Source organism: Ceratina calcarata, unplaced genomic scaffold (assembly GCF_001652005.2).
Source record: "Ceratina calcarata isolate Rehan_Ccalc_2016 unplaced genomic scaffold, ASM165200v1 scaffold92.2, whole genome shotgun sequence".
Lineage (NCBI taxonomy): Eukaryota > Metazoa > Arthropoda > Insecta > Hymenoptera > Apidae > Ceratina > Ceratina calcarata.
This window is the reverse complement of record NW_017180576.1, coordinates 97665-121506: the sequence shown is the minus strand read 5'-3', so window position 1 is coordinate 121506 and position 23842 is coordinate 97665. Positions and strand designations below refer to the sequence as shown.

At 36.8% G+C, this 23842-nt stretch overlaps 6 protein-coding genes across 16 annotated transcripts in view; 3 read left to right on the top strand and 3 right to left on the bottom strand.

Moving 5' to 3' along the window:
• Window positions 1–241: 241 nt before the first annotated feature.
• On the bottom strand, window positions 242–2350 carry LOC108631681 (leptin receptor gene-related protein). 6 transcript variants are annotated; one of them, XM_026819069.1, is made up of 5 exons: window positions 2325–2350; window positions 1239–1313; window positions 971–1166; window positions 744–897; window positions 242–648 (listed from the first exon to the last, which is right to left on the bottom strand). In XM_026819069.1, the coding sequence occupies exons 1-4, from the start codon at window positions 2333–2335 to the stop codon at window positions 784–786; spliced, it is 396 nt and encodes a 131-aa protein (XP_026674870.1). In that variant the 5' UTR covers window positions 2336–2350; the 3' UTR covers window positions 242–648; window positions 744–783. The 6 variants fall into 6 exon arrangements, with proteins under 6 accessions (XP_026674870.1, XP_017891283.1, XP_026674872.1 ...); XM_018035794.2 differs by lacking the exon at window positions 2325–2350 and adding an exon at window positions 1967–2266 and having other exon boundaries at window positions 1239–1308; XM_026819071.1 differs by lacking the exon at window positions 2325–2350 and adding an exon at window positions 1967–2250.
• Window positions 2351–2589: 239 nt separating this feature from the next.
• Window positions 2590–8788, top strand: TER94 (transitional endoplasmic reticulum ATPase TER94). 2 transcript variants are annotated; one of them, XM_018035614.2, is made up of 13 exons: window positions 2590–2745; window positions 3654–4010; window positions 4084–4276; window positions 4358–4592; window positions 5826–5959; window positions 6032–6280; window positions 6366–6530; window positions 6603–6725; window positions 6807–7019; window positions 7079–7387; window positions 7447–7608; window positions 7678–7832; window positions 7903–8788. In XM_018035614.2, the coding sequence occupies exons 1-13, from the start codon at window positions 2729–2731 to the stop codon at window positions 7991–7993; spliced, it is 2403 nt and encodes an 800-aa protein (XP_017891103.1). In that variant the 5' UTR covers window positions 2590–2728; the 3' UTR covers window positions 7994–8788. The 2 variants fall into 2 exon arrangements, with proteins under 2 accessions (XP_017891103.1, XP_017891104.1); XM_018035615.2 differs by lacking the exons at window positions 2590–2745; window positions 3654–4010; window positions 4084–4276; window positions 4358–4592 and adding exons at window positions 4785–5177; window positions 5251–5443; window positions 5525–5759.
• Window positions 8789–8891: 103 nt separating this feature from the next.
• Atg18a (Autophagy-related 18a) lies at window positions 8892–17395 on the bottom strand. 4 transcript variants are annotated; one of them, XM_018035618.2, is made up of 11 exons: window positions 16986–17395; window positions 16312–16394; window positions 16035–16201; window positions 15776–15970; window positions 15592–15708; window positions 15369–15523; window positions 15119–15292; window positions 14916–15023; window positions 14696–14802; window positions 12465–12521; window positions 8892–11202 (listed from the first exon to the last, which is right to left on the bottom strand). In XM_018035618.2, the coding sequence occupies exons 1-11, from the start codon at window positions 17120–17122 to the stop codon at window positions 11087–11089; spliced, it is 1416 nt and encodes a 471-aa protein (XP_017891107.1). In that variant the 5' UTR covers window positions 17123–17395; the 3' UTR covers window positions 8892–11086. The 4 variants fall into 4 exon arrangements, with proteins under 4 accessions (XP_017891107.1, XP_017891108.1, XP_017891106.1 ...); XM_018035619.2 differs by lacking the exon at window positions 12465–12521; XM_018035617.2 differs by having other exon boundaries at window positions 11110–12521.
• Window positions 17396–17671: 276 nt separating this feature from the next.
• Window positions 17672–20347, top strand: Ns3 (nucleostemin 3). The gene is made up of 4 exons (XM_018035616.2): window positions 17672–18067; window positions 18161–19544; window positions 19610–19931; window positions 20063–20347. The coding sequence occupies exons 1-4, from the start codon at window positions 17966–17968 to the stop codon at window positions 20196–20198; spliced, it is 1944 nt and encodes a 647-aa protein (XP_017891105.1). The 5' UTR covers window positions 17672–17965; the 3' UTR covers window positions 20199–20347.
• Window positions 19937–21850, bottom strand: Ssu72 (Ssu72 CTD phosphatase). 2 transcript variants are annotated; one of them, XR_003389979.1, is made up of 5 exons: window positions 21478–21850; window positions 21251–21394; window positions 20909–21167; window positions 20541–20825; window positions 19937–20320 (listed from the first exon to the last, which is right to left on the bottom strand). XR_003389979.1 is itself a non-coding variant. In XM_018035620.2 (4 exons), exons 1-4 carry the CDS (start codon window positions 21558–21560, stop codon window positions 20724–20726), a joined length of 588 nt encoding a protein of 195 aa, XP_017891109.1. In that variant the 5' UTR covers window positions 21561–21850; the 3' UTR covers window positions 20240–20723. The 2 variants fall into 2 exon arrangements, 1 of the variants encoding a protein (XP_017891109.1); XM_018035620.2 differs by having other exon boundaries at window positions 20240–20825.
• Window positions 21851–21968: 118 nt separating this feature from the next.
• The window catches only part of LOC108631615 (uncharacterized), a 34946-nt gene continuing 33072 nt past the window's right edge, over window positions 21969–23842 (top strand). Inside the window, exons 1-2 of the mRNA XM_018035665.2 lie at window positions 21969–22268; window positions 22358–22477. The gene's annotated coding sequence lies outside the window, so the exon portion shown is untranslated. The remainder of the gene's footprint in view (window positions 22269–22357; window positions 22478–23842) is intronic.

The following is a 23842-nucleotide window of genomic DNA, read 5'->3' as shown; positions in this document are numbered from 1 at the left end:
TGACAGCGAAACCCGTTTACCGCTTCCTGAACCTGAACGTCCAAGTCCATTGAGAAAGTCAAATTTCTTACCAGAATCTCTGTATCGTTCCAACGAGTTTATATGAGTATTATTAAATATGAAAACTTTTATTTCCTTCGTTATAAAAACCACTATAATAACTTGATACAAAACGCTTTTTTAATAATTGTGCAATAGATTATTTTACAATGTTCAATTTTTAAAAGAATAACCAACAGTATAAAGTAATTATAAAAGAAGTAATGAAGGGATTTATTTATATTGCTTTGAAAAACGAAAATTCAACAAAAATTACGTATTACAAATCGCACGTATCTCGATATAGTTTCGTGTCGAATATTTGTTCGAATGATAGTTCGTGAAAAATTTGATTCGATCAGACTTTGAGTAGTTCAATCACTGGATGAAAATAGCAAAATAAACGGTCGTCGATTTTTATATTAGTTATCGTAATACTATTTGTTATAGCGTTATCAGCATCTACTGTATTTATAAATGACTTATGGTAATATGTGTATCATGTAAGTATTATAATATACTACCAATTTTGCGATGACTTAGAATCAACACGTAACTGTCAGTCAGTGCAGTATATGATTTATATTCTTCCTTTTGCCTTGCAAAAACCTGCATCCAAATTATATACGAAGCGTGTGAAAACGGAACGAGATATATATATATATATACACACACACATATATATATATATTTGAAAATGTTACCGTGTAAAATTAATAAATAAGTACAGGGAAGTACAGTATTTCACCAGGAGCTGTATTCAAATTCTTCTTGATCGAATGCTAAGAAAAATCCGACTAGAGTTAGATAGACGATGATGTTACCTGCTAGAGTCAAATAACATGCACCCCATTGTATCTAAAAATAGAAAGAAGAAAACGTGTGTAAATCGATTTTATTTTTATGCCACATTTAAAAGACTCGGACTTACCAATGGATGACTGGCTGGAGACCGAGCTAAAACGATAGGAAGCGCGAACGATGATATGACAAAGCCCATAGTGATGAATACTGCCAATTCCAAACACGGATTAGAACCCCCATGTTCGCTCGTGTGCCGACGTGCAATTATAGTCGGTACTGGTGCCAACACATAGAACAGTACAACGAAAAACGGCCACCACACTCTGGAACAAATAAATGTAGTTAATACATGTTCTTATTATAATTCACGAATACCTTCTATAGATGATCCTCACTTATATGCTGGCAATGCACAACCCAGTATGACAAATGTCATACCAATAGATCCTCCAAATGCCAAAAGTACTAATCTATAAAAAGATTCCTTGTTATAATTTGTATTAGGAAATCCTGGTATCTCTTGCTTAAAACTACTTACGCTGTTTGTTTATTGAAGCCCATCGATTTCAGGGAATGAAAACACAAAATAATTTATTATATATACAATTTAAAATCCCACTATTTGAATTATAAAGGATCTCATGCAAAAGGAGAATGGAAATGACAAGGAGTAAACTCGAATAATGATACACTTTATATATTCAATATTAAATGTATAACAAGATGAGACTTGATGCTTCCAAGAATTTCTACATTTATCAGAAATATTTCAATCGTCTTACACACATCTCACACACAAAAAGATTAAATGTCAACTGTGTAAAATCACAAGAAATAGCGTTCAGAACAGGAAACAAGTAACGAGATCGAGTGTGAAATGGGATTTAAATAAAAACGAAATGATGCACAGGTGTCTATATCGTGTATAAAGGAAGTTAATGAACATGCGTTGCTTATACACAAAATTTTGACAGCGATGACAATAAGAGTAGCAAGGTTATGGTGTGACATGTATCACTTTTTACTTGAACATTATCAATTAATTTTCGCCGATGGTATCGTGCTCTCGAAATTTTAGAACAAAAGTTTGTGTATTTGCTTGATCAATAATATGCCGAATAACCTTTAATCCCAGCCATCATAGACCGATTGAACAAGTAAATATATTTATCGAATTCTCACTCTGAGAATGTCGTGGTCGTGACGTAAACCGTGTAAAGCTTCACCACAACTTTAACAAACTATTTTCAAATTAAATCCTGCTAGATTCATCCGATGAATACGGATTAAAATTGAAACGAGAGAAATATAATTCGTCTTCTTATCGTTATATACATTTTCATTACAAATTGAAACGATGTCTGTAATGCCGGGGCTTTAAATTTTATTCATCTGGATTGATATCTAATATGAGAAACGTCATTCTCCTCAGCGATGATCAAAATGTAGAATAAATTTATATAGGATCTCTTATATATTACATTAACAACATTCTGTATGTAATGTGTAATAATTAAGAGCGGTACGCAGGTTCTCTTCTAAATTCTTGTTCTGTAGTACATGAAATGATTACACGCTCGATTATGACTAATGGAAATCGAAGACTGAGAATTACGAAGATAATTTGAATATTTCGCTTGCTCTGTCAAAAGATCGTGGCCAATAGGATTTGTACGAGTTGTCAAATTGACAGAGATATTGAAAATCTGCCTTCAGGTTTCGACTCTTCAATGGGGGAGTCCAATGCAAGCCATGGAAGTTCAAATGAGAAATGTTCATTGGATCTGGTATAGTGGTGTTGCTGCTGACTCGTAGGTATTGCGATACTGACTGAGTTCTGATCGTGCTTGTGCATTTTCTTTTCCGTTGAAGTCAAAGTGAAATAATGGGTGAACCGAAAAGGTAAGCGAGTTAATAATGAAATACCGTTCGATACTCACAAGAATTTAATTGTGATACTGTTAAAAGAAACGCGATCTATGCAAATAAAACGAATCCATGCTGGCTCCCAATTTTACGTTGTCATCATGTCGACGCAACCGCGTCTTTTTATAGATTTTTATGGAAATAAATAGCGTTCATCGAATTTTATATCGTCAAGCCCAATTCTTCCTTTGGAAGTTCCTATTAATCGCGTTAATTAACTCCGTGACACGAATCGCGCTTATCTTTTTCGCGTGCCGACTGGTCATGGCCGAATACTATACCGAACGTGACAAAGGCATTTTACTGACGTTGATATTTCCTACTGGTCATACGACATTTGTTAAACCTTTAAAAACTCATCGATGCAACCTTTATTTAGTTTTAAGGATTCTTACAGAGACGCAACAGTATTTGAAAGTCACCCATTCTAGGATATCAATTATATCCCTTCGCATTATTTGATAACAATTGCTAACACGGACACATACATATACGTATATCCTGTTTGATTATTAAAGACTGCCTGTACAGACGATTCAAACGTCTTATTTTCCTTTATCTCTTCTTAATGTTTCCCGGAAATGTTTCTATCGGGTCGAATTAATTTCACAATGTAATTCTCGATTTTGTGTACCATCTTTGATATCAGATCATGGAAATAAAGGTAATTAATTTTCATTAAATATCTTACGACATTCAACGATGAATATTATTAAAGTTTAAACATATTAATAATAATTTATATTCTTGTGAAAAAGTTTTTACTTAAGGAAGTATGGACGTGGCTAATATCGAATCAGATTTATTTATCATTAATATAAACAGCCTAACAAGTTCCTTATTATTAATTTACTTATAAGTCGTTTGAATGAATCTTTTAACAGTGAAGATCTGGCAACAGCTATCCTTCGAAAGAAGGACAAACCAAATAGGTTAATAGTAGATGAGGCGATCGCCGATGACAATTCCGTCGTGGCTTTGTCTCAAGCGAAAATGGACGAGCTACAGCTTTTCCGAGGAGACACAGTATTACTGAAAGGCAAACGACGCAAGGAGACTGTGTGCATCGTCCTTTCCGACGATACTTGCCCCGATGAAAAGATTCGCATGAATCGTGTTATAAGAAACAATTTGCGTGTACGCTTGAGCGACGTTGTCTCTGTACAAGCCTGTCCAGAAGTTAAATACGGAAAACGTATCCACGTGCTAGCAATGGATGACACTATAACTGGTCTCACAGGGTAAATCAGTATTTCCAAATATATTCTCTCCCCATGCTGTTTCATCATTTACATCTACACGTTTTTGTCACAGAAACTTATTTGAAGTATATCTGAAACCGTATTTCTTAGAAGCATATCGTCCCGTTCATAAAGACGATACTTTCATTGTACGCGGTGGTATGCGCGTTGTAGAGTTTAAGGTAGTAGAAACAGATCCTGGACCATTTTGTATCGTAGCTCCAGATACAATTATTCACTGCGAAGGAGATCCCATCAAGAGAGAGGTCGGTTCGACATAAATGTTATAGTTTTTTCTATTATTTAGTGTTGTTATCAGAATTAAAAATGTGCACGACACATTGTAGGAGGAGGAAGAGGCACTGAACGCTGCTGGTTACGATGACATCGGCGGTGTTCGCAAACAGTTAGCCCAAATTAAAGAAATGGTAGAACTACCACTGAGACATCCGTCTTTGTTCAAAGCTATCGGCGTTAAACCGCCTCGCGGCATTCTTTTATACGGCCCACCGGGCACAGGAAAGACTCTCATCGCTCGTGCTGTTGCAAACGAAACAGGAGCGTTCTTCTTCCTTATTAACGGTACGTTTTATTATTAAAGAAATTAATGTCTACTTTGAATTGTCATACGTTCGTTCTTGTTAACAGGCCCCGAGATCATGAGCAAGCTTGCCGGAGAGTCTGAAAGTAATTTGAGAAAGGCGTTCGAAGAAGCTGACGAATCAGATTTATTTATCATTAATATAAACAGCCTAACAAGTTCCTTATTATTAATTTACTTATAAGTCGTTTGAATGAATCTTTTAACAGTGAAGATCTGGCAACAGCTATCCTTCGAAAGAAGGACAAACCAAATAGGTTAATAGTAGATGAGGCGATCGCCGATGACAATTCCGTCGTGGCTTTGTCTCAAGCGAAAATGGACGAGCTACAGCTTTTCCGAGGAGACACAGTATTACTGAAAGGCAAACGACGCAAGGAGACTGTGTGCATCGTCCTTTCCGACGATACTTGCCCCGATGAAAAGATTCGCATGAATCGTGTTATAAGAAACAATTTGCGTGTACGCTTGAGCGACGTTGTCTCTGTACAAGCCTGTCCAGAAGTTAAATACGGAAAACGTATCCACGTGCTAGCAATGGATGACACTATAACTGGTCTCACAGGGTAAATCAGTATTTCCAAATATATTCTCTCCCCATGCTGTTTCATCATTTACATCTACACGTTTTTGTCACAGAAACTTATTTGAAGTATATCTGAAACCGTATTTCTTAGAAGCATATCGTCCCGTTCATAAAGACGATACTTTCATTGTACGCGGTGGTATGCGCGTTGTAGAGTTTAAGGTAGTAGAAACAGATCCTGGACCATTTTGTATCGTAGCTCCAGATACAATTATTCACTGCGAAGGAGATCCCATCAAGAGAGAGGTCGGTTCGACATAAATGTTATAGTTTTTTCTATTATTTAGTGTTGTTATCAGAATTAAAAATGTGCACGACACATTGTAGGAGGAGGAAGAGGCACTGAACGCTGCTGGTTACGATGACATCGGCGGTGTTCGCAAACAGTTAGCCCAAATTAAAGAAATGGTAGAACTACCACTGAGACATCCGTCTTTGTTCAAAGCTATCGGCGTTAAACCGCCTCGCGGCATTCTTTTATACGGCCCACCGGGCACAGGAAAGACTCTCATCGCTCGTGCTGTTGCAAACGAAACAGGAGCGTTCTTCTTCCTTATTAACGGTACGTTTTATTATTAAAGAAATTAATGTCTACTTTGAATTGTCATACGTTCGTTCTTGTTAACAGGCCCCGAGATCATGAGCAAGCTTGCCGGAGAGTCTGAAAGTAATTTGAGAAAGGCGTTCGAAGAAGCTGAGAAAAATTCGCCAGCTATAATCTTCATCGACGAGCTCGACGCGATTGCTCCGAAAAGAGAAAAGGCATACCTATTGATTATTTATTTTTAATTCATCGGCCATTCACGACGATTGATTATCGTATTTTTAATCTAGACCCATGGAGAAGTAGAGAGACGCATTGTGTCTCAATTGCTGACTTTGATGGACGGCATGAAACAGAGTGCCCACGTGATTGTAATGGCAGCTACCAATCGACCCAACAGCATCGATCCGGCACTACGTCGCTTTGGCCGTTTCGATAAAGAAATTGATATCGGGATACCGGATGCCACCGGACGTTTAGAGATCTTACGAATCCACACTAAGAACATGAAGCTGGCCGACGATGTTGAACTGGAAGAGGTCTGTACAACTTGACTTCGTAACGTACGACTTGACAACGTAACACGATCGATTTTGATTACTGAACTATAACTGTCTGTCACAGATCGCTGCTGAAACGCATGGTCACGTTGGAGCCGACTTGGCCTCGTTGTGCTCTGAGGCAGCGTTACAACAAATTCGTGAGAAGATGGATCTTATTGATCTGGAGGAGGAACATATAGACGCCGAAGTTTTATCGTCTCTTGCCGTGACTATGGATAACTTCAAGGTAAGTAACGATCTCCTGATTTCCTGATCTGAATTCTTAGATCCGTCTACTACAAATATTATTATGATTTAGTACGCCATGACTAAGAGCAGTCCAAGTGCTTTGCGAGAAACTATCGTGGAAGTTCCGACTGTTACATGGGACGACATCGGCGGTTTGCAGAACGTCAAAATGGAACTGCAGGAATTGGTGCAGGTAAGAATTCTCGTATGAATATACTCTAGTTTCACGATCGGAGTCGTACGATCATTTAATTATTATGTTACTTATGTCCAGTATCCAGTGGAGCACCCCGACAAATTCTTGAAGTTCGGCATGCAACCATCAAGAGGCGTATTGTTCTACGGACCTCCCGGTTGCGGTAAAACGTTGTTAGCCAAAGCGATCGCTAACGAATGTCAAGCGAATTTCATTTCCGTGAAGGGTCCGGAATTGTTAACGATGTGGTTCGGTGAATCCGAGGCCAACGTCAGAGACGTCTTTGATAAGGTAAGTAATTCGGTTTGAAAACGAATAGAACGCAATTTAATTACGTATGGAATTTCTAGGCAAGAGCAGCAGCTCCTTGCGTATTGTTCTTCGATGAACTCGACTCTATCGCCAAATCTCGTGGCGGTACATTGGGAGACGCTGGCGGAGCAGCGGATCGTGTAATAAATCAAATCCTGACGGAAATGGACGGAATGGGAGCCAAGAAAAACGTATTTATCATAGGAGCTACTAATCGTCCTGACATTATTGATCCTGCCATTCTACGACCCGGTAGATTAGATCAATTGATTTATATACCATTGCCAGATGAGAAATCTCGAGAAGCCATTTTCAGAGCCAATCTTCGAAAATCGCCTGTAGCGAAAGTAAGCGAACTCCCAACTTGTCTCCAGTTAGTCGCTTATACTTATGGTTTATGTTACAGGATGTAGATCTCACTTACATAGCTAAAGTGACGCACGGTTTTTCCGGCGCGGATATAACAGAAATATGTCAACGCGCGTGTAAACTTGCCATCAGGCAAAGCATCGAAGCCGAGATTCGGAGAGAAAAAGATCGCGCCAGTAATCCGTCTGCGTCTATGGATGTAAGATTCTACTCTTTCTTGAACACAATTTTGACTCGATATTTTAATTTTGTACTTTTCTATTAAAAGACGGATGAAGATGATCCTGTACCAGAAATAACTAGAGCTCATTTCGAAGAAGCGATGAGATTCGCGCGACGTTCAGTGTCCGACAATGATATTCGGAAATATGAAATGTTCGCACAGACCCTTCAACAATCTCGCGGTTTTGGTAGCAATTTCAGGTGAACAAAGGAAATTTTGCATCTATTTAATAAATAATCGATACACTGTAACTGTACCTCTTGTTCGTAGATTTCCGCAAAGTGGAGGAACCGGCCCTCAAGACACGACACAAGGTGATCCGACCTTCCAGGATGATGGGGACGATGATCTTTACAGCTAAGTCTTCATGTCTGTGTACCTCATTACAGTGAGCATGCGACAAAAGGGCCTGTCTATTCTACAAAAAATACTTTGTGTGTTATAAACACAAATTTTACAGAAAAGTAATTCTAAGAAATTGATGATACAAGAAGAAAAAAAATCCATAAATCTAATCCAATGTCTATATTCTGTGTAAAGTATATGCAATTCTACGTACGTAATTAGGGTAAAATTAAAAAAAAAATAATAAAAGTGAGCAGTAATTTGAAAGAAGACACGCACACTTTTTTAATATGGAAATTAAACGTGAAATAATAAAATTATGGAAACGATGTCACATCGCTGAGGACGAGATCAATTGGTTCTTCATTATATACTTTTAAATATAAAAAGAAATTAGTAACCTCTGAAAGCTATGTCACGATTCTCTGGTTCGAATTTTGTACATGCTGTAAACATGCCCTAATTTAATACGTTATTTTGTATATACATTGCATAGAGTTATACACGAACTTTCCGTTGTTCATAAGTTTTTTCTAATGTAATTTTATATTTGAGTTACTTACATAAAAAGAAACAATGTAATTGTGATTTTGTAACAGTGTTATAAATTTTTCCAAAACTTCATGTTTACATAGAGATAGACTCTTTTGCTACGTTGTCGCTGTATTTATAATTACATTTCATTGTTCGCAAATCTTGAGATTACAGTAATGTGAGAGTTCATGCCAATTGTCGGTGAAATTGTTGGAAGCGGCGATGTGTATCGGTGAATTTCCAGTCTGCTTGTAGTAGTAAATTTACTTACAAATTACCAAAGAATCTCTTAACTCCTTTCATTTTAGAATAAACTGTTAAGCTTAGTCGTTTTTGATAATATTTCTAATATTATTAAAGAAAAGACATACTTTTCCAAGTAGCGTTTTCTTAGTATCATTTAATAATCATTTTCGGAGTTACATTCTAAAATGATTCGATTACATTGATCAATGTCGAAATGTTCGATTGCCATTAGCTAAAATTATCTTTTACGTATTTATACAGCACTTATTACAAACTTTCGTACGACTCGCGAAACACAGCGTCTTGTTTTAAACTGTAAGTAATTTAAATTTTTCAACTATACACCAATACGCTACACATTAATGATTCACGATGTATATGCATATGTACAGTTCTTTAATATTTATTATTTATCTTTATAAAATTAAAATTATTTACTAAACAAGACGTTAAGTTCGTAGAAAAGCACCGAAAGACGTGGTACTGCGCAATGTCTCCGTATTTTTTAACAGTTGCATCACGTAAATTATTTAATTCATTCGTTTCTATCATATCGTTTTCGTCGATACGTGTTGTCCGTATCCTTAAACAAAGATCATACGACTGAGAGAAAATATTCTGTTACACCGGAAGTGAGAAGATCCCAAGAAGAGGACAGAAAGTAAGTGGCATCGCGAGAGGCACGAATGTATAAAAATCGAAAATTATGAAAGATTCGTTTCGTCGGGTAAGTATAAATTAGAAAGTCAAGGGGGGATACAAACAAGGTTACAGACAACACAAAGTTTGCAATGTACAAAGATTTTTTTAATTACAAACATTTCGATGAATATATCGATCTTCCTCCGTTCGTTTAATGTTAAAAAATAGAGAATAGAATACATAAAGAGAGCAAGCAAAGTATATGTGTTAGAGGACATAACGAAAAGTATGTGACAGAGTATAGAAAAAACGATTTGGAATTTCTGATCGACTTGCACAAATGCTATTATCTCTTACTGTACATACAGGAGTATAATAAATTTTCAAGTTACGTTTGATACTCTCTCTCTCTCTATATATATAATATATATATATGAATATAGAAAAATTATTGAGTAGGGTCTGATCAAGTGGAGAACAGATAAATGTCATGTTTCGTATAAGACGGAAACTTAACACATGCTACATTTAACAATTCTATCGTTATACTAATAATTATGATAACTCGGATAATTTTTTTTTCTTTTTTTCTTGATTTTAAATCAGATTTAATCACTATAGTCTTGTTAATTTTTGTCAACAGTAATAGAATCAAGTGATTTTAAACTGAATCGAGAATAGAGTAGCATAAAGTTCATTTTATTTTACATAATTATATAAATCTACTTTCACGTTTACACTATATATATATTTTTATATATATATGCATAATATATGAACTGTTTCATATATATAGAGAAAACATGAAGTATACGTTATCACAAATATTTCAGAATATTTCATTTTTAAAAAAAGTCCTTTAAAAACCTGTATTACACTTTTCTCAAAATATCAATTTATAATCCTTGCAAACCTTCGTTTTCTTTACATCGTTTCTTAAGAGAATAAGAATGTTTTATTAGTCACTGAACACAGAAGATGACAATATACGTATAATTACAATTAATACAATTACAGTAATCGAATAAAAAGATTAGCACACAATATTTATTTTTTTTTCAACTCGGGAAATATCATGTATAAAAGAATTTTTTTTTTAACGACGCGTCTAACATATGCAGCGTTCCATCGTATGATCACTGTTCCAAACTAAATAACAGTAAAAATACGTAAGACCTACTACGTACTGTCTTCCACGTAAATTTTCATTAAACAATCTTGCTAAATCTTCCCAAGCATACCTCGGCTCGACCGAGTACCTCGAATATTTTTATTTCTTTTACGCACGGCAGCGGAAACCGTGTAATCTTCGTTGAATTGCTACGGCTTCCTCTAATTGTAAGAGAATTCAACAGCATGCTCTCTGACAATAATAAAAGGGTTCTAATGTAAAATACTGATCCGTGTAACCAAAAGTAATGTAACAATTATTCCAAGTTCGTTATCTTCGGATATGACGTGAACATCTAAGGTATACAATATTTTATGTAACTTATACGAGTCTCCTCCCATCGCGACGATTTCGTTAAAAAAGAATTTGCTCCTTCGATTCCTGCGACTCGTTATGGATTTTCGACCTGTACCTGTCGTCTTTCATTTCTTCAATTTTCAATTACTGTCAGTATACGATTCTCACAATCAACTTTGTCGGAAATATTTTGATATGCCTTGTGCGCGCGCTCTGCACTCAATCCGTCCTCTGCGTGACCGGAGGGAATTCGGTGTCGTCTTTCAACCGGAACGAACCCGAAAATCCTGGCGGACTCTCAGTCGCTGCAATCATCTCGTGATACTTCTCTGACTCTATAAATCCATTTATGAATCGTTTTCAGTTACGATGAGGATGATCGTGAGACTGAAATTCTACGCCTGTCCTCCTTAGCACGATTCCAACATTACTCGTGGTTCAACCATAATTTTTAAGCTGTTTCTACTATGCATATCGTTATTTCAACAAAGTTGTTTCTTTTACTTCCGCTTCGGAGTAGACTTATAATTCGCTTCTCTATTTCAATGTTGTCTCAGGCGTTCTCGCTTAGTTTACAGATATCTCTCAAATATTCTACTAAACTCTGATTACTTTTCCGAGACTAAGGAGTACAGGTATGATACATGACACCCTTCTCATATCAGTAGGACTCGAAGACATTATTTACTGTACACGTATACTGAATATGAATATAATATGGAATGTGTATAATGGAAAAGTGTTGCGATTGTTTTCATCCATCATTCATGATGCAGTGAAAACGTTTGTTAATGCGTTGTTAATAATTAAAAAAAAAAAATACACGTTAACATTACTTTGATAATGTGCATATACGCGTGTAGGTAAGTGCTTAGTTAAATTTAATGACACTTGCAAGACAAAAGGGATCAGTCTTTCAAATTAAACATTTTCAAGTTATTAGTTCAAGAATTATAAATGGAATTTCCTTATTCGTCTTATCGTTCTCTACTCGTGATTAACTAATTTTTAAACGCATAATGTTAAACAATGATATTGTTATTGAAAATATAGACAGAAGTTAAATTGTAACAGTTGAACATAGGATGTGCAGATTTTCCATTGCATTTAATTCAATGAACATTAATTTTTAGTCAATTACTCTTTAGTATCGTCCCAAACTTACGATGATGAATTAATCATTTAATCTCCCTAAGTGGTGCAAGCTATTTTTTCCGTGATCATTTGTAGATTTCGACAATATTCCTTTTTAATCGAATGGGACTATCATCTCTCCAACACTTTAAACGATGGAGCGTCCTATTTAATAAGAGAAACTTCGATGCCGCTGTTAGAAATAGTCTCGGAGAAAAACAATTCATAATTATCCTGGGTCATCCCTTATATTAAAAACTTTAGTACCCAAACCATAATTGTTATCAAATATTACTCTGTCATTCTTTTCCTTACTGCACGAATAAAAAAAAAATAAATCTTTATAATAAAGCGAGAATTGCGGTGAAACAAGTACGGTCGACCAATATATTTAAAATAGAATGTAATGCAGAGAATGAGTGAGAAAAAAAAGCGAGGGACAGAATAGAGGATATACCAGTACCTGACATGGAGTCTGGCGAGCGGCCGCGCAACACACCCGCGTAGCTATTTATGTAGGCTTCGGTGGAGATAATAAAAAGAAAAAAATTACATGAAGTAAGGTCAATTTTTGGGGCCCCCCTTTAGCCCCTGGAGAAGCTGCCTATTCAGTCGAGGGGGGTTAGAAGCAAGGAAATAGAAAATATAAATAAATAAAAAAAAAAATGGCAAATAGCGCAAAAGGATTAGACAAGTTTTTCGTTATTCATCCGTTTCTAAGTCTAAAATCCTACTTCGATCTTCGACAAAATTGGATAGAATAAGAATACGAGAACTCGGAATATTGTTTTCGACTTTCGAATCCAGTCTGTTCGATAGATTGGTAATTAAAAATGATTTGAAACAATGTCCCAAAACCAACTAATAAGTTTCGTACAGTAAGAACGCATAACTAAACTAATAACAAAATTTCTCTATATTAGTTTAATTCCCATAGAGAGTGAACAGTAATTCAAATAAATGTAATTCATTTGTAAACTGAATAACTCAGTTTTACATGGAGTAAATACGTTGACTTAAGAAAGACGTGAAAACCACTTGATTCCGTAAACTAAATCGGGTTTGATCGACTATGTAAATTAATAAGCTATATAATTGTATAAAATCTACACATCTTACATCTCGATTCGAGCATCTGCACATCCTTAATACGTGTGTGAGATTCTTAAATAAACCAGGAGCATCATCTTTATTAAAAAAAAAAATGAAAAGATATTCAATGATTGTCTCTACTAAAGCTTAATTCCGATTATAGGCTTTTTCAAATTGAAATCGACTGTAAAACTGAGTCTTTGAACACAGAATGTCTCGTTAGAATACAGAGTATCCCAGCATTGGCAGTACAAGCGAGGACAGAAAAAGTTCCACTAGTGCAAGTAATTGCAACAGTTTCTGCAATAATAAACTGAGCCATTAAAATGACGTATATTATTCGTTTCGCTGTAGAAATAAATGACAGCTCATCGCATTGATAAAGAACCGACATTACGTATGACAGTAATAAAGTGTCATCTGTTTCGAAATTCGTTTGAGCACTTCTTAATGGGTAGAGAATGTCCAAAGCGGATTTTTTCATAAACGAAAAGAGCCAATTCTGTATTTTAAATTTATTTTCCTCCTCGCTTATTGGGACACTCTGTCTAACGATTAAAACTATATACTTAGTTATATAATTATTAGTTAGATGCTTTATATATCGTTACGTAATTTTGTTACTGATTTAGTTATGCTGTTTAAACAACGTTATACTTCTGTAGTAGATGTACATATATCTTACAGTTTCAATATACAAATTCAATTTACTAAAATAGAAGTATCTTTAGGACTGTCCGGCAATAGTAAAGATTTTATGTGTTTCTACGAATTGTTTAGTATTATAAGAAATTGCTAATTGTAATGTTGGTTGTGAGTCACTCTATTATTCGTAAATTTTAACATGGAAACAAAAGAGTACATTAAAGAAAAGTAGAATCTTCACGATTCTTAATATAAAGGACATTTATCGTAATACACAATATTCATTTATATTTCTGTCTACATGTACAAAAATATATGTATGTCAGTTTAATCGTGATGCATTACACGTCGTGTTTAATTCGTGTGTAGTTAAATTTTGGAAATTGCGTGCAACAAGTGTATCCTAATTTGTTTTATAACAGAAAGACGCTATAGTGTTGCAAAAGTTCACGTTGCCAAGAATAATCCATTTACTCTTGCAGATATACAGTTTCATTAATCTTATATTATTAATTATAATAATGTATAGTAACATATAAAAAATCACGTTTTATACACAAATAAATGCACGTGTGCATTAACAAAAGATGATGGACAAGTTGTATGTGTATATATATATATATATATTGTTTGTGTACGTAAATGCTGCACGTGCGGCATTTACAACGTATGTTGATTTATCTTAAAAACAGAGGAGACAATGCCAAACTTAATCTGTAAATGTTTTAACGGATCAGTAAAAATTTTCTTTAAGCGTTACGTGATTTTTAAATAATAATTCTATCGGTACGTAAATAGAATTAAGTAAATTAAAGTAAAAACGAATATCGATGTGTAGGCATGTTAATGTGTCAGATCCGTATGAATGATAAATATCTCTTATCGTCAACTCGGTCGATTGTAAAAAAACTTATATTAACTTTTAATTATACTAGAACGTTTTTGATAATGCCATACCTGTATTTTGTACTATACGCGCAGTGGTTCCTGAAGAGTTCTCTCCAGAACCTGATCCAGCAGTGGAGACACTAGCACAGTCCACTTCGTCCTGTTTGCCGTCTAATCTATAAATTTAATTCATACACCGAATTCGTTAGCTATCAGAATATACGAAACCACTATTAAGGCACGATTAAGGCACGTTTTAAGGCACGATTAATTGTTAAAAGATACGAACCTGTGTTGTTTAACCAATGTACAGTCACCACCTTCAGTTGAATCCAAATTGTAAATATACAAGTAACCCTCGGCACTAGCCACCAACAACCTAAGTACTTTGTGTATGCTGCGAACATGCATTTGGCATATAAATATAAAAAGTATTCCATACAAAAAAAATACGTTTGTGTAGATGATATTTGTGTTCTCGAGTGAACTTACACTGTGATGGCACAAACATTTTTTAATCCTTGAAATGGCAAATGGACGCTGGCGAAGGCACGTCCCTGATTGAAAACATCGGTTACTTGAGAAGGCAAATAGTTAGCTGAGGCAGATACGGCCTTTGTCAAATATCCCATCCAAGTTTGAGATTCCTCCGTTGTCTGTTTTAATCTGAACGATAGCAAAACGCGATGTAAATACGGCAGTTTACATAGCTCGTTTGAACAACGGGAAATAGATTACGTACGCTTCTTTTGGCTCCTCCAGCTTGAAAATATGTACCGTTTCTGTGTTACTCGAGCAGCAAAGGAACATCGAGTTCATACTGAAAGCAAGGCTGCTTATGGACACGCACCGCTTAACTCCACGCCGGAACTCAAATAGTTTTGTACCATCGTGAACCTTTGGAGATACAAAGGACTTTCAGAGACGCGTTCGAATTTAGGAAGAGAGCCAACGATGAGACTTACTTGAAAGACTCTAATTACTGTACCCTTCTCGGAAGCGGTGGCTACTTTGGTACCGTTAGGATTAAATGCAAGTGCTGCCAATGGGCTATCGTGTGCAGGAATCATTGTTTTAGCTTGCTGAAAATAATAACGACCATTTAAGTTCACGATCCCTGCCTCCGTTGCTGGACCTTATAATACTCACGAGATTAATTGCATCAAATATTTGAACTTCACCGATTGTATTTGAGCCTGGATAAGCTAGATAGCAATTTTCACTAAATATCGATAGTGTACACAGGCCTGCTAGATTGGGTGGTGTGTCACGGATTGTGTGCAACACCCTCATGTCTCTTATATTATGAATGTATAATGATTCTTCGAGGCATACTACTAATCTCTGCAAATTTATATTGTTAAGAGTATTTACGTATAAACACGATCAATGGATAAAGGAAACTCACTGCTCTGTTCAGTTTAACAGCCAAAATAGTATTGGAATAACTGTAGTTGCAAATTTCTGTGCCTTTCCTGAAGTGACATACTTTCAGTTTACGAGGTGATCTTAGACTGACCACTGCCACAAGACTACTGCTGAATAATCGCTCAACGATATAAACATCCTCAGTATCTGCAGTTCATATAATAATTGAAACAACTGTCTGTATAACAGGCATGATCATATCGAAGAAAATTAAGTCTCCGATTTAACGAGAATCTGAACGATCAAATGTTAATTACCATTTTCGTATATCTTCTCAAGATTATCAACAGAATACAAAGAAAAGATTTTACAACCTGCCTTCGATCCTACGGCCAAAGATCTGAAACGAATTACAGATTAAGCGATCCTTATTAATGACACACAGCAGTTTCAACATACGTTTAAAAACTTTTAAAAGCCCTTCGTGAAAAACAAGACGCGAAGTTTCAATAAGTTATCTGTTAGATACGTACATTGTTGTGCAAATTATAGAAATACACGACTATTCTTTATTTTAAATCAACTTGGAACGTTAACGACGAGTTTAATTGAAACAATAGAACAGCCAAAGAAATACGAGGAGTCAGTATGTATAAAGACTCTTACGGGACACGACGTAATCTATTTGAATCATCGGTATATCAGTAATACGCAATTAAAAGGTAAGAGGAGATGAAGAACGTAAGGAACGGAAACATTACAATGAATGCAAATATATACGCTTCGTGCGAGTGCGTAAAACGCGTAGGGATGTTGTTACGTCCGATTGATCGGAAACAAAGATAGGTCTGTATTATCAGGTGCGAACGTATTTCGTTTCCTTTTTAAAGCGTGAAGAGATAAATCATTATGGCTCGTATAGAAGCGAGGAAGGTTAGGGAACAAAGGACGACGTCCTCAGAGTTTGGCCAGTCGAGAGTGCGACACTTACGTGCAATCCTGATTGAAGTTAACAAAGAAAACACGACTTTGAGGATCAGTAGTCTGATTTGCGAGGTTCATTAGTCCTGATATACTGTATTTTAATCCTTGCGTCAATACATCCACGTTATGCACGAGATTTTGCATAAATCGGACCAGCAGGCAACGCAATCGACACTGTATCCACTTCGTTCTTAATTTCTTTTTATATCCTTTTCTCTCTTTATTTTTATTGCCCCTCTTCGCCTGTTGTCCCTCTCGGTTTTTCTTGCACGTACGTTAATACAAATACACGCACGCGCACGCTTATACAAGATCCGTGAACAGATGTCGAACCCCTGACGTCGTCGAACGATTCCTACAAGTGACTATATACTCGCGGCAGTGGCAGAATACTACGTTACGCGCTTCTTCTTGTTCATATACTGCAGTCCATTTCCATGTATTGAACAGCTGACAGTCTCTCTAAGTCCGCCTAAACTTAGGGAACGATGAAATTGAAACATTAAATTTTATTTTCCACTTCCTATTTCGCACGTTTTGTTGTCATAACAACTGGTCACGATTGACACGATGATAACGCTAATTTTTTACATCTTTAATCTCTCGTTTATTGTTGCTGCACTAATGGAATTATTCTGTACTCCTTTCTGTTATTTATGAAACAATGACCAGCTATTGTATCCTCAGGATACACGATACGACTGTTCCTTGCTCAAAATGGATCACTGAATTAATCCAATATATTCTATAATATTTTGTGTTACTAACGTGTAATTAATTCATTGAATGGACGCGATAATTGTTATCTTTTTCCTGACGTTTCCCTTGTACGTATAGCATAAGTATGTATGCATTTACATACACATGTATCAATCGGACCAATCCTGTTGCTTCCTGTATTTCTATTCCTAATTCCTATCAATTCCTATATTATTGTCTACATCTGTTCGTATCGTGTTGTATTTAAAAGTGTAAGATCTGTCAAAAATGGGTAAGAAAGGAAAAGCAGGAGGAAGTAATTTAGGAAAAGCTTTGATCAGAGATCGTTTCGGGTCATCGAGGAATAAAAGAAACGCCGAGTCGTCTATGGTAAAGTAATACCTTTAATCTTAACCTGTGGATTCCTGTAACACGTGCGAGAAATCAGCTGGCACAGAATAACTTTCTCAACACTTCGATTAGCTCCATACCTCCGATTTAAACGATGGCTATGACTGGGGTCGTCTTAATCTTCAATCCGTCACGGAAGAGGATTCGTTTCAAGAATTCCTCTCCACCGCCGAGTTAGCTGGAACCGAGTTTCAGGCCGAGAAGTTGAACATTAAATTTGTCAATCCGAAAAGTGGTATTGGATTGCTCTCGAAGGATGAGAGGACGAAGGTTTTGGAGTCGCAGGAAAAGAACAGAGCGTTATTGAAAATACCAAGGAGGCCGAAATGGGACAATTCCACCACTGCGAACGAATTGCAAAGCAGAGAAAAAGAAGAATTTTTACAATGGAGACGTTCTCTTGCCGTACTCCAGGAAGTGGAAGGATTGATGCTGACTCCGTATGAAAAGAATCTGGAATTTTGGAGGCAATTGTGGAGAGTGGTAGAACGCAGCGATGTCATTGTACAAATCGTAGATGCCAGGAATCCGCTCCTCTTTCGCTGCGAAGATTTGGAGGCATATGTCAAAGAGATAAATCCCAGAAAGATGAACATGATATTGATTAATAAGGCAGACTTCTTGACGGAAGAACAGCGACAAGCCTGGGCAAGATACTTTACAGACATTAATTTGAGAATAGCATTATTCTCTGCCACGTTGGCAGCTGAGAAACAAAAATTAAGAGATATCATGGAAGAAGAGAACTCCGGTGATGAACAATCTTGCGAAACAGACGATGAGGAGGACAGAACTGATGACAGCGATTTATCGTCGTATAATTCAGAATTTGCCACGGACAGCGAATATGAAAGTGCCGACGATGGTAGTTACACAATTGTTGAAAATGAAGAAAATAATTCGAAGAGCAAGGAACCTAGTTTAGAAGAATTAAAGCCTTCAGCAGAGGAGACAGTTGAAAAAGTAATAGACGATACGAAGATAGAAAATTCGTCTGAGTTACTAACTAGAGACCAGTTGGTATCGTTCTTCAAAAGAGTTTACAAGGGTGAGACGTACACGAAAGAAGTGACGACAATCGGTTTAGTAGGCTACCCAAATGTAGGAAAAAGTTCGACAATAAATGCTCTATTAATGGACAAGAAGGTATCGGTGTCGGCAACGCCGGGCAAAACAAAACATTTCCAAACCCTTTTTCTTGATAAGGATCTGCTCCTCTGCGATTGCCCCGGGCTGGTGATGCCCAGTTTCGTTAGTACCAAAGCAGAGATGATTTTGAACGGTATATTACCAATCGATCAAATGAGGGATCACGTGCCTCCTATTACGTTACTCGGTTCTTTAATACCAAGGCACGTTATAGAAGATCTTTATGGAATTATGATACCGCCACCGCCAGAAGGAGAAGAACCCGATCGTCCTCCGACAGCAGAAGAAATTTTGAACTCTTATGGATGTACGTTCTTAAGAATGATAATTTCGACATATATCAGTTCGTAACGCAATTTCTTCTTCCGACAGATAATAGAGGTTTCATGACGCAAAACGGACAACCGGACAATCCACGTTCGGCGCGGTATCTTCTGAAAGATTACGTGAACGGTAAACTGTTGTACTGCGTCGCGCCACCGACAATTGAACAAGAGAAATTTCACACGTTTCCACCAAGAAAACGAACGATTTTCGTGAATAAGCATTTGCCGGCCAGGACGGTGCGCGCGAGTAAAGGTAGTAAAACTACGACCGAGGACGTGGACAAAGTGTTTTTTCAAAATAACACGTCGGACGTACACGTGAGAGGAGTGGTTGGAAAAATGCAGGGCTTGTTCAGAACAAATTTCCAGTATGTAACATTATTGTACATTTATTATTCGACTTTTGTATAATTATTGACAATGATCTCTCATGTAATATAATAATATGTGTGGGAGGATGTACACAAACTTGATTTTTTATTGGCTTCCTTTGTTCCAGCGGTACAAGATCAGCGATTGGTTCTACGCAGAGTCTGCTGATCGAGGCGAAACCGTGGAAAAAGATTAACAAACATACCAACAAAAAGAAACGGGAGAAAACGAGGAGATTGTACGCTCATCTTGATGAACATTGATTCCTGTTATTGCCGCGTTATCGGGTGAATTGAAGGCCTTCTCGCTATACAACAGCGGATTATATTTTGTAATATACAAATCTCTAAGAGTATAAGCGCATCAGATTGTATCGATTCTAGTACTGTAAACACATATACATATAAGAATAGTTCACTGTTGTATTTATATGCGTATACATTATAAAATTAAGATATTTCGTAATTTATAATATATTTCATTATTCCTTTTATATTTCTCTACTTCTGTTTATACTGAATCATTAGATGAACGCCAGCGGACTTGGTCCAGTACATCTTGATACGAGTATAATATAAACACAATACTTTTCAAACGATTCTTACGTGGAAAGCAGTAAGTCGATAAACAGGAAGCACGGACCGAATTCTTATTAGTCGATCTTCAGAATTCGTTCCACATAATCTGACGCAGAGAATGTGGCGGTATATTTGTGGTCAATTATTTAGTCGGCATTTATAAGTTAAGTCGTTGATGAACACCAGATCCTTAATACGGAACTTTGCATCTCAATAGAAGAGCACTGTGTGCAAGATCGTTCTTGCGAATTTTGATTCAAACTCGTGAAGGAGTTCGTCTATATCGTTATCTAAGTCCTCACTGTTAGCCAGCTGGAAAAACAAATATATTGTTTGAAAAACTGATGCTTAAAGTGTGGTATACGATCATAAATTTAAAGAAACATCGAAATTACCACAGTGACAAGTTCGCAAATGAGAAACGATCCAACTGTAGCTTCTTCGTGATTATCCAGAATATCAATGTTGATCAAATGTACAGGCTGATTATCCTCTGGAGTTCTGGATTCCATGCATTCTATAACTTGATCGTACACACGCTCCTCGCATGTAATTAAAATATCGAATTTCTCCTTGGACAATTGAAATCTCTCTGGCCTAGGCTTTATTCTCCGATTCCTGTCTAACATGTGCAGCAAACCGTTTTGCGTATAACTGAAAATGCAGTTAAGGAACTTTAGCTGTCATTAAACGAAGAAAAGATAATAATTAAATGATTTATATGATAAGAAGTATACTATTGTTTATCTTTCGATAAGAGATCATTATAGATTTCATCGTATGAAGTCCCGAAGTCGTATATGTTTGGACGGTCCGGAGCGTTCCCAGGAAGTTTTACTTTGTCACCGGTGCCAAATGACTTAACATTAAACCCCTTTTTACTGAAAAAATAAGCAAGAATACGTCTCAGTTAGAGAGCATACATTGATTTACAATCTAATTAACAGTCGTTATTGTCGATTACCTCAAGAAAGCATGGGCTTCCATGCTTCGATTCATATTGCTAGAGCATATTACAGCTACGCTGATAGAGTTGGGCGCTGGCATTTTTCCGGATAGTTTAATAATTACGTTATAAAAGGAAACGTGAAATGTCAATTAACCTCGGCGGATCGTTATACGCTGTCACGTACGGTACATTTGTCAACGTTGCATAAAATCTCGAGTAGAACGCGACGATCTTTGAAGTAATTTTTCTGTCAAATATATTCGAATGTTTAATCGCGGAAGGACGTGGAAATTTGTATTCGCGATTCGAGATGTGTAGTAATTCGTGTAAGCGTTTTCCACTTATCGCCTTCTCATTTCCTTCGCAATGGAAAGCGTCCCCACCCCTGCTACCTCTCGGCGAGCTTCAGGCGTGCTCGCCATGTTGGCGCCACCTACGCTCGTTCTAGAAGATCTCGCGAGTTTCAAATCGACAGTCGTTAACTAAGATGGCGTCTTGTTCAGTGAATCCTTTATCGACGAACGTTTGGCGACGGATTTAATCAGCTTCCAGTCGGGTAATTTCACGTTCCATGAATTTCACGCGCATTTAAAGGTAACGGAAGGTAACGATTTACGATATAAGTACAAATATTTTACGATATGCGAGCTGTATATCGTATGCGTCGTATTTCTTTGCCCTTGGTGCATCCTTCTTTTCCATTGTCGTTTATCAGTGTACGTGCAGTGTAAAGTATTCAAAACACATTATTTGTTTGCCCGGGCAGACACGTTCGTTAATTATTAATCACCGGAAGAAAATTCAAGGTAAGTGAATTAGAAATGTATAGGAATATGGCTTCGTACGCGTAGATCAGATATAATGGTATACTGGTTCGTTCTGTACAAACATATAGGGTGTAAGTGAACGAGGAACGGTGGCCACTTTCGCCAGGAAGAAAATCGAGAGGAAGTAAATGGTCTCTGGACTTCGTTGACCAGTGAACTTGACAGAGGAGTTTCAAGACAGCGATGCGGTGAGTCAAAAATTCATTAACGAAACGGTAATAATTATGTTGTTAACCTTTACGTATTCATGGGTATTTTAAATGATTTAACGAATGCGTACATAATATGTAAGTAAATGGAAAAGTTCTAAAGTGAAAATAGGAATTAGAACGTCCGTATTGTAGTGATAATCGTCTTAATTTTGAAAGTACAATTCGTCGTGTTCGTCGTATCTTTTAAATCCGGTATCTGCGCATTTCGAACGTTTCGATTCGTACGATGTCGCGCGGCCGCAGATCTGTTGCAAAATCGCGAAACAACGAGCTAGCAACGATAATGAAAATTGCGGTACGGCAGCTCGAATTAACTCGGAGCTCGAGTTTTCATCTCGACGAGACTTTAATTTCGCGAACGACCGATCCTTGTAGATGTTTCTCAACTCGTCCCCTAGAAGTAATAATTAGGAAATTCCGATGTGAACTTAATTGACAGATCGTCCCTTGGTATGCGTCGATTATTTCAACGTGAAGAACGAAATTCCTTTCCACCGTCGATCATTCCTTAGATCGTCGTGACTGTCGTTCTGTGAGCAAATCGATCGACATAACTAATTTAGAATCGCAGTTCGTCTTTTCGTATAGTTCCAACGACTCGCTTCGGAATAGAGCGAGATTCTAGTCTGCCTTTCGTTTTAAAGTTGCTTATATATTTCTCGACGAGAATAGTCTCTTTGAATCGATCTCGTCATGCACGTGGGTGATAATAACTGGCATCGAGAATCGGAAAAATATTCGTATAATCAAATAAACGAGTGCCTCTTTGTCTTCGAAAGGAAGGCTTCGTTAATAGGTGTCAAACGCGATAAAAGGTATCGACGCGCGGATGTTAGAAATTTTATAAAGACGCCAGTCATGAATTTAAATTAAAGGATGCGCATGATCGGAACAAAAGAACCTTGTGAAATGCATTAAACGTGTTTCACTGCTCGAATGCATGTTTCTATCGATCAGTGGAGTCGTGAAATACGGTATAATCCTCTCCTTGAATTTATACGACGTTCAGGAACCAAGTTTTTCCGAAGTGTACACTGGAATTCGTGTTTACATCAGATTCGCTCATATCACGGATTTTAATGTATACTTTTCTTACGTCCCACTGCAATCCAATCGTGCTTTATCGTTCTTCAAGCTATCGTCGCATCTTGCGATATTAATAAGAAATAAAGAACGTCGACCAAGTGTTTCCTCGTTATGTCTTTTCGATCCAAGGTTAACGCAGTTACAAAATACGAAGGCCTCAGATTTTTTAACAAGTAATCATACGATTTCTGCTGTAATTATTGAATTAAAGCACACGCTTCTGATCAATCTCGGAGATACCATTGTAAGCATACG

Coding starts and splice junctions, on each gene's coding strand:
- Ssu72 (XM_018035620.2), bottom strand. CDS start 21,560: ATGCCAGCGCCCAACTCTATCAGCGTAGCTGTAATATGCTCTAGCAAT. Junction 21,395..21,477: donor GAAGCCCATGCTTTCTTGAG/GTAATCGACAAT, acceptor TTATTTTTTCAG/TAAAAAGGGGTTTAATGTTA. Junction 21,168..21,250: donor TTATCGAAAGATAAACAATA/GTATACTTCTTA, acceptor CTGCATTTTCAG/TTATACGCAAAACGGTTTGC.
- Ns3 (XM_018035616.2), top strand. CDS start 17,966: ATGGGTAAGAAAGGAAAAGCAGGAGGAAGTAATTTAGGAAAAGCTTTG. Junction 18,068..18,160: donor GAAACGCCGAGTCGTCTATG/GTAAAGTAATAC, acceptor CACTTCGATTAG/CTCCATACCTCCGATTTAAA. Junction 19,932..20,062: donor TTGTTCAGAACAAATTTCCA/GTATGTAACATT, acceptor CCTTTGTTCCAG/CGGTACAAGATCAGCGATTG.
- LOC108631681 (XM_018035793.2), bottom strand. CDS start 1,404: ATGGGCTTCAATAAACAAACAGC. Junction 1,314..1,381: donor GGCTTCAATAAACAAACAGC/GTAAGTAGTTTT, acceptor ATCTTTTTATAG/ATTAGTACTTTTGGCATTTG. Junction 1,167..1,238: donor TGTGCATTGCCAGCATATAA/GTGAGGATCATC, acceptor TATTTGTTCCAG/AGTGTGGTGGCCGTTTTTCG.
- Atg18a (XM_018035617.2), bottom strand. CDS start 17,122: ATGCAAAATCTCGTGCATAACGTGGATGTATTGACGCAAGGATTAAAA. Junction 16,202..16,311: donor TGAGAAGATATACGAAAATG/GTAATTAACATT, acceptor TATGAACTGCAG/ATACTGAGGATGTTTATATC. Junction 15,709..15,775: donor TATTTGATGCAATTAATCTC/GTGAGTATTATA, acceptor TATTATTTTCAG/CAAGCTAAAACAATGATTCC.
- TER94 (XM_018035614.2), top strand. Junction 7,020..7,078: donor TCAGAGACGTCTTTGATAAG/GTAAGTAATTCG, acceptor TGGAATTTCTAG/GCAAGAGCAGCAGCTCCTTG. Junction 7,609..7,677: donor ATCCGTCTGCGTCTATGGAT/GTAAGATTCTAC, acceptor TTCTATTAAAAG/ACGGATGAAGATGATCCTGT.